Source organism: Octopus bimaculoides, chromosome 11 (assembly GCF_001194135.2).
Source record: "Octopus bimaculoides isolate UCB-OBI-ISO-001 chromosome 11, ASM119413v2, whole genome shotgun sequence".
NCBI lineage: Eukaryota > Metazoa > Mollusca > Cephalopoda > Octopoda > Octopodidae > Octopus > Octopus bimaculoides.
In genome coordinates this window covers 54,617,620-54,626,946 of record NC_068991.1, presented here as the reverse complement: position 1 = coordinate 54,626,946, position 9,327 = coordinate 54,617,620, and the positions used below count along the sequence as shown (strand labels likewise).

General features: G+C 28.6%; 1 protein-coding gene across 16 annotated transcripts in view; it reads right to left on the bottom strand.

Annotated features, from left to right (window-relative positions):
* LOC106881762 (ryanodine receptor 2) overlaps window positions 1–9,327 on the bottom strand; it is a 381,060-nt gene that overhangs the window by 110,790 nt on the left and 260,943 nt on the right. For 13 of the 16 annotated variants that reach the window (XM_014932251.2, XM_014932252.2, XM_014932258.2 and 10 more), the window contains 2 exons: window positions 3,494–3,642; window positions 1,513–1,560 (listed from right to left, as the gene is read on the bottom strand). In XM_014932251.2, the coding sequence (XP_014787737.1) occupies window positions 1,513–1,560; window positions 3,494–3,642 (197 nt within the window). The remainder of the gene's footprint in view (window positions 1–1,512; window positions 1,561–3,493; window positions 3,643–9,327) is intronic. The other 3 variants (XM_052971844.1, XM_052971847.1, XM_014932265.2) reach the window with 1 other exon arrangement.

Sequence of the window (9,327 nt, the reverse complement as noted above, 5' to 3'; positions counted from 1 at the left end):
ATATATATATACATATATATTTATGAGTCTGTATATGAATACATATATACTTGAGTATATTTAATTATACATTTACACATATGTACATGTATATAAAGAATAAATTAAAAGGAATTAACATCAAAGAATGGCAGGAACCAAGTGCTAGGAAAGGTTTTTCAGAAAAAGTAACAAATTTGATATTTTTTTTATTCTGAAAGAAAAATAATGATACATGGAATTTTCTAGTTTATATGTTAATAATGATCTCTTGTGACATGTAAATCAGTATGTAGGTTAGCTGTCGACCATAAATGGTGAGGGGGATTTTGTTTTTCATATGTAGATGAGACAGATAATGTAAAAATCCTTATGTATCTAACAAAAGGTTAACTGGCCACAGGAAGTAAAGCTATAAGATAGATGGGAATATAAAATTTAATTGTATGTATATTATTAAAGAAAATGTAGTTTTCCACTCCACCATGCCTGCTTTTAATATGAAAGTTAAAAAACCTCACAAAAATAGAATATTAAATAAGATTATTTATTCTGCAAAATATAATGAGTTAAATTAAATGAATTATTTAACCAGTGAATTAGGAAACAAAAATATTGAATTAATGCAATATTTGTCTCTATTTGAGAAAACATGGGGAAAACAGAAAAGAAAAAAAAAAGAATGTTTTTTTTTTCTTTCAGAAACTTTGGACCAAAATCAAAAGAAAAATTGAAAATTTATTATAAAGAAATAAAAATAGAAAAAGACAGAAAGTTCAAAATTCAGTTTGAATAGTAAATGTGTTCAATTAAATGAAATGGGGATTAGTAATGTCAATGATTAAAGAACAAGTAAATTAGTTAAGACTTATGATGGCTTTGATGTTTTATATAAAATTCTGCATCATTTTCCCTTGCAGATAAATTTGAAAGAAATGAAAGAAGTTGGAAGCAATTTAAAATCTATGATTTATTAACTCAATTTGTAAGTTTTAATTTTAAAACGATTCATCTTATAGAAAGAATATAACTATGAAAGATAGTAATTTCTCACTAGGTTCTCTTTATGGAACTCAGGAAGTGGTTCTCTGTTTATTATTGAATTATAACCAAAATAGTTTGGTCTGCAATACATTATAACTATTTTCTAAACTTGTCATGTAATTTATGATAAGACTTCATCTTTGATTATTTCTTTAATAAAACTGGGAATTATGTAATTGATAAGTTTTTGAAACTGTAGCCAAATAACGTATTTAAAAAGAAATAAAGTGTATATATATATGAGAAAATTATCTCTACGATATCTATTTGCAAAAATAGATTTCTAAAAAGTCAAATTATTATTCAGAATCACAAATTCCTTTTCTTTCATTCCTGAAACCTCTAAACTCTAGAAATAAATTTCCAAACATTTTGTTTCTCTAGTAAAGAGAAAGAAAATGAAATATTTAAAGTATGTTTGTTTCTATCTTTTAGAAACCATCGACTTAATTAGTGAGAAGAGGAAAAAGTGCATAGAGAAGACCATACCATCTGACCCCTTTTCAGGTTTAGCTTCACCTTCTGATGAACTGACATCTGCAAACACATGCATGAACCAGAAGACCAATTAAGAACTAATGAATACAATTTGAAAATGTTCCAATACCTCTCCTGATTATTGAAGAACAGATTAAGGGATCATATTTCACAAATTATAAAATAATTTACTTAAAATGAAATGCCAATCCCTGAGATCTCAACAGAGGAAAAAGCTAAAATCTTAGTTATATCAATCAATGTACAAAGGAACAAATGTTTGAATTATTGGAAACTATTAGAAGAATTAGCAAACATGTCATCATCATTTTTTAGAACACAGAAATACATTTTTGAATAAGACGACAATGACATATAGCTGTTGGGGATAATATTAAATACAAACATATCATAAATGTGTATTCATTATAAATGTATGTATATTTATATAATTTGAAAATGCATTACATGAACAATTGTATGTATATAATCAAACAATCTAAGTTTAAATTTCATTGGGGTTCTCTTCTATTTTCTGTTCCTGTTAATAAAATGGGGTTCCTCCAAAGGATCTTTGAAGGAATGTTACTTGATAGGGTGCACAGGTCAGAGATCAGGAAGACTCTCCAGGTAGAGCCAGTAGTACTTTGCAATAGTCTCAGCTTGTCACACTTGAGAATCCAGGTAAAGAGAGTAATGACAGTAGTTTCTGATAAGACTCTACAGAGGACTCTACCCCCATATTCCTTCCTGTAGTAGCAGGCAAAGGAAATGGAAGGATGGATAAAGAAAATAAGCATCAATAATATTAATTACGAATACTTTTTATTTAGTCAGAATAAATAAATAGTTAATGTTGGCAACTAAGGCAGAAAATATGATTGTTAAAGACTATTAAATACAAAAGCAGTGTTTAATCTATGACTGTTATAACGTGTAATGTGTGTTAGTGCATGTATATACGTATGCTTGTGTGTGTATGTGGACATTTTATATACAAATGTGGTAGTGTATGCATGTGTGTACAATTTTCATCTCTGCCATCCCAATGATAGTAACAACTGTGGCAATCCAAGTTTCTAGTGTATGCATTTATAAGTAATAGAGAGAATATCATTAGGATAACCTGGAGACATACACAAGCCCTAAAATACACCAGATGTGACAGCATCTAAGAAAGAAAGAACCTTATAGATACATATTGGAATGAAAAGATCAGACAGGAAGCTTCCAATCTAAAAGACAAAAAAAGAAAGGGAACCCAAATATTGGAAGCTTAGAAAGTTCTCATGCATGACATGGACATACGTTTTGTTGAGATGAAAGGTAAGAATATTGCTTTTATCAAAGGCCATTAGGGTTGGGACATCACTGGTGTATGTGACAGAGGAAATCAGATCTCCAATATGATTTTATCGAAAGTAAACTGATTGAAGTGATTGTTGATCCCTGAGAAGATGACAAAATGGTGTATATTTATGACTGTGTTCTCTCATCATTGAAATATTGAAAGCAAGATTGATAGGTCAGTATTTGACCATTTTGGGTGTGAGAATGTCCATTTATGTGGATTTGTGTAAATTCCTATGCAAAGAGAAACACTGAAAAGTTTGATGAAGATGAGCTTATTTAGATGAGCAGAGATATGGTAAACACCACCAGTGGGTCTTGCTGAACTCTCTGAAGGTTTAATTATATTTCTAAGACACGATAATATAAGTTTTAAAATCTTCATACTTATCAAACTGTAAACCATAATTTTATTGTAGAGCAATGGCCTCATTTAATGAAATCAGAAAGAAAATGATGTAAAGAAGAATTTGCACCAATCAAAAATGCAAAAATTACATTGCAGTTATTTCTGTATTGAATATTTACAGAACTAAAAATGTAACAACGTCGATGACTATGGCAATCCAAAAAGCATTAATGGACTGAAAGCATTTTAAAATTGTTCATAAAGAAAGTGTGTTAAATTGTTCTGAAAACCTACCTTGTGCTTCCAGTGAATGTTCAGCAATATTTCCTTTAATGCCATACATTACTGAAAATTTATTATAGGTATTGAGTTTAGGTTCCAAAAATGCCACAGGAAAGCAGCTAGCAAAAGCTCCAATGCATTCACCAAGAACAGGCCGATGTCTAAAGATTTTCAGAAAGGACAAAAATAAAAGAAAATTTAAATTACATTAGATTTCATTAAAACAAAAAGCAAAGAACAACAGAAAATTTGAAACAAAAGATGGTTATTAATATTCTGAACTGTTTATTGTTTCCTCCAGAAGATAAATGATGATCTAGAAATAAAATAACTCAATAAAATGTCACTTAAAAATATTGACTTTGAAATGAAATAATAATAAGAAACAAAGATTTATTGTGAGAGGGAATAATACTGAGAATATGGCACTGGAAAATCATCCTCTTTATTGCAAAAAAGATATTGAACTTGCTTACATTTAAGAAAATTTAGCCAAAATATTTCTTTATCACAGAAAATAATATAAATCGTTTTATTCAGTAGTAATGATGTAACAAATAATAAAGTAGCCGCTTAGCATATCGTTAGCTTAAATAGGTTAATAAATTTATAGTTTTATCAATAAAATGTCTTTGATTTTATGAGAAACTTAATACTTGTGTAAGTTTTATATACAAGATTTAACATTTTTTCTAAATGCACTATAAATTAATATTGTATGCAATCAAAAATAATTATAAAGCAAGAAAATCTTTACTGCATAAAGCAATTGGAAAGCTGGTTTAGTAAAATTTGAGACAGAGTTAATGCACAAACAGCTGTCAACATTCAGAAATATAACTACATGAAATATAGTTTAGCAAATTAAAAACAAACAAAAATCCAAAATAAATAACATGCAAAATGATAAACATTTAATGAGTTTCAATTTAATAATTTGTGCTACTGCTATTATTATTATTATTATTATTATTATTATTATTATTATTATTATTATTATTATTATTCAGTAGTTTTATTTTTATAACGTGCTTTCACTTCACTACCGAGCGCAGCTCTGTGCGCCTTGGGTATGTGCTGTGGTTTGCTGTGGTGCTCTTATGTTTACTGTATTGAAAGTGTTTTGCGTAGGATGTGTGCAGTACCCAGTAGTGCAATTTTCTGTATGTTATATATATTTGTAAGTCCTGCTATTTTTGTTATGTATTTGTCTGAATATTTTATTATTATTATTATTATTATTATTATTATTATTATTATTATTATTATTATCATCATTATTATTATTATTATCATTATCATTATTATTATTATTATTATCATCATTATTATTATTATTATCATTATCATTATTATTATTATTATTATTATTATTATTTAGGTGGTGAACCAGCAGAATTGTTTGCATGCCAGACAAAATGCTTAGCAGCATTTCGTTCATGTTTACATTCTGAGTTCAAATTCTGCTGAGGTCAGCTTTGCTTTTCATCCTTTCTGGGTCGATAAAATAAATATCAGTCGAATACTGGGTCAATGTAATTGACTATCCCCCTCCCCCAAATTTCAGGCCTTGAGTCTATTATAGAAAGGATTATTATTATTGTTATTGTTGTTTATGATGGTATTATAAGAATTTACATACTTTTGCGAGAACGTGAAATAATTTTTTAATGGAACAGTGGATCTTGAAACACATAAAGCTATAAAAAATAACATGTAAATACTGGGTTGAAAAACTCTTTTGGATTGAAAAATTCAAAGGTTGTCTATTATTTATAGATTTATGAGCTTTGAGACTCACTGTTCAAAAGAGAGTTGTTATTATTATTATTACTTTTAATCTGCATGTTTGTTACATTCACTTGCTGAGACACACTCAGCATCCTAGAGCAAGTGAAGGATAAGAGATGTTACAGTATGACTGAAAGTTTGGGAAGGGGAAGTGGCAGGGGCAGTAGTGAAATATCTTCATGTAATACAACACAGACATTTAAATGGATAGAGTTTTTCTAAGGATGTGGGCAGTTCTTGTCAGCACAATCTTTTAGATTTCTCAGAGACATGGTTGCCCTGGGGTCTTATCTAAATGTTTCTGACATCCTTTTTTTTATCATACCAATAACAGGAACAGTTCTCACTTTAAGATGCCATGTCTTTTGTATTTCAATTTCCAGGTCCTTATATTTTATTATTATTATTATTATTATTATTATTATTATTATTATTATTAATTTTTGTTTAGCATAATTTTATCCTTTGACATGCATGCAATAAAAATAATTGTAATAGTGTGCCTATATGTATATGTAATTATTATTTTGAACTTGTATTTCAATTAAGGAATTTAAAATATTTTATATTCTTAAAGCTTTGGATTTATAAAATAAACTAAACTAACCAATTACCAGAGAGAAAAACAGAGGAACTCTATAAGCAAAAATTTTGTTTTAAAACTTATATGTGAATAACATTACAAATTGTTGTGGATAAATGATCATTATTGACTAAGATATTTATTGTTGTTGTTGTTGTTTGAGATACATCTTGAAATGACTACTGCTACAAGAGGAACTTATTTCATTAACACTGGAAAGATGAAAGACAATATTAACTCAGGTTTTGATCTCAAAATATAATAATACATAGATACAAAGGTCAGAAATTTGGGAGAGAAAATACTCAGACAGTCAAACTATATTGAGCCCAGTATTTGACAGGCACTCTATTTTATTCAACCAGGTGGGATGAAAAGTAAAGTTGACCTTAGTGGAATTTGAACTCATAATGTATAGAACTGGAATAAAGAATGTAAGGCATTTTAATCCGATATTCTACTGATTCTGTCAATCCACCACTCTTTGGAACATAAGAATGGTTTCAAATTACAGCATGAAGTCAGCAAATGTTTTAGGGGCTGGAATAAGTTGATTTCAACAACCCCAGTGCTCAACTGGAAGTTATTTTATTAACCCCAAATGGATGACAAACGAAGCAAGTTTGGAAGTATCTGAACACAGAATGTAACGCTGGATTAAATGCTGCTAAGCATTTAGTCCATCATACAACTGATTCTGCCAGCTAACTACATAAATGTAATAATAATGGTTAAAATTTCTTATATTGGTACAAGACCAGTCTTTTTTAGGAAGAGGTTAAAATAGATAGAATCGAGTCCCTATATATCACTGGTACTTTATTGACTCTTGAGTTAAGATTTCAGCTGAAATTTCTAAAAAGATGTAACTATACCAATAGGTGTTTTGTCCAACACTTTTGATTCTGTCATCCAATGATAATAGTAATAGTTTTGTTTTGTACATTTTGCATAAGTTACATATTTGTAGGAACAAGTTATAAACGACTACAATATATTACTGGTATTTATTTATTAACCCTTCAAGGATAAATGCAAAAATCTTTCATGTAGTTGCAAACATTAAATCAACTTCAAAAACATTTTGTTGCTAATATTTTTGAAGATTATTAATTAATAATATCAAACTTTTAAAATAGGTACAAGTATAACCTTGTTGGTTTAATAAAACTCATTCTATTTAACCTGAAGAGAAGAATTAAAAATTTAACTGGGGTTGGTATTTGAGTTTTGAAGACTGAGGTTCTCAGTTTTAGATATTGTTCTCTATTAGTAAGTACACCACAACTACCAGCTATATTTCAACGAATTATCATACTATAAATAGATATATAATGCAATCAATCAGCATTCCTTGATTTCAAATTATATCTAAAGAGGAAGCTACAAAACTATTTATACACGTTTTAAAATTATAGAAGCTTAATTATAGAAGCTTAATTGAATAGATTAATTAATACTAATTGACAAAGGAGCATTTAATTGAAAGAAATTTGAAATTTTTGGTAATCTATTCTTGTATCAGTATAGGCCTTTATGCATATAGTATTGATAGACGTGTAATTGTGTTGTGTGTACCTTTCATGTACACTTAGTATTAATCAATGGTTAATAAAATTAAACCTCAAAAATTGTTGTCTAAGAACATTAGGGGTTTTAGCATAGAGCCTACATTTCTAGTAATAATCAGGAAAAGAGTATTTGAAAATACAAACAAATAAATAGAAAACAGACTCAAGGTGAGGAACGTATTAAAAGATAATCTAAAATAATTGTAACAATTGTAATAAACTAAACATTTTCAACTTCAAAAAACATTTACTTTTCACACAGTATGTGATGTATAGAATTGTAATTAAACCAAAATGATGGTAACAAACTGAAATTTTAAATTGTATTGCACTTTTTGAATCTCCTCTAAAATACATATATATTGGTATTATTTAATATTTTGACTCATAATGTGCTGCTTTAATTTAGATATGAATAATTTGAATAATTATAAAATATGCAAGTTGTAATACAACAAGGAAGGCATACAATAAATAGCAAAACAAAATAACAATGGCAAGAATATAGATAGATAAATAGTGATAATGTGGCATTGAAGCTGTGCGACAACAAATGATATTTATGGCAGAGTCACAAATATTAACATAGGTGCTCAGATATACTCATGTATTTATAAATAAATAAGGAAGTGTTTTTGAACTAAAGTGATCTACTCTCATCTAACAATTTTAATGTATGAGGTTAAGTAGTTTATATGTTGTGCAGTGTGCCAAACTTAAAGAAAAATATGAGAAACTGAATATATTGGGGGGAAAATAATAAAGATGCTGCTGTTGTTGCCTAGAAAGTTAAGTATTTAATAAACAATATACTTTTTCTTTTCAAATGTTATTTATCAGAAATAGAACTAACTTATGCCATTTATGTCATAAATTCTTTTATCGTTTTTAATTTTTGAAAAGCAATCTAATAGAAAAAGTAATTTAATTTGAAGCTATGAGTTAATTAGTAATTTTTTTGTTAAACTAGTTATGATTTTATATCATGAATTAAATGAATTTAATTAAAATATAAAGTTAACATATCCAAGAAAATATTGAAATACAATTTGTTTGTGATTCTTGAGAAGCTGAAAATTATATAGAATTTGGTATTGCATTAGTTTTAAAATATAGTTACTAAGTGAGTAGCTGAAAGAAGTTTAACCATTCAGATTGGAAATATTAGAGTACAATTAACGTTCTTCCAATTTAGAATGTCTGGTTATCTGTTCTGATGATATTAAAGATCAAGTATGTTAATAATTATTGGCATTGATGAAAGGACATGAAAATGGACATATAGTAATGTATGGAGGTACATTAGGGTATGTGAAGGTTAGGCTTTAGCATCAAGATGCTACTCTATCCCAAGTAAGATTCCTAGAAAATCTGGCAACTATTTCTGACAGGATTGATGGTTCAGGTCAAATACATAAAAAAGATATATGCACAAACACACACGCACGCACACACATACGCGCGCACGCACGCACGCACGCACGCACACACAAACACACACACACACACACACACACACACACACACACGTATATATATGTCAAAATTTGAGAGATTACATATGAACAATGGAACAATAAATGAACTGAGCGAACGATTGTGCATAACAGGAATCAGATGTAGTGTGCAAGAGAGAAGACTACATGACTCTTGGCCACAGATATGTCAAGCAATCCAGACAGAAGGAACCTGCAGAAGAGGAAGACTGGACATTGTCATCTGTATGAGATTATCTTCAAAATTTGTATTGTAGTATTCTGGACTTGAAAATGGTCCAGAATACATTTGTTTCTGTAATCTGTTTGGATTCACTGTGATAAAAAAACTTACTGTTAGGTATAAGGAAAGAAGTTAGAATTGGAAATACACAAGATAATTCTAGCATTTATATATATATATAT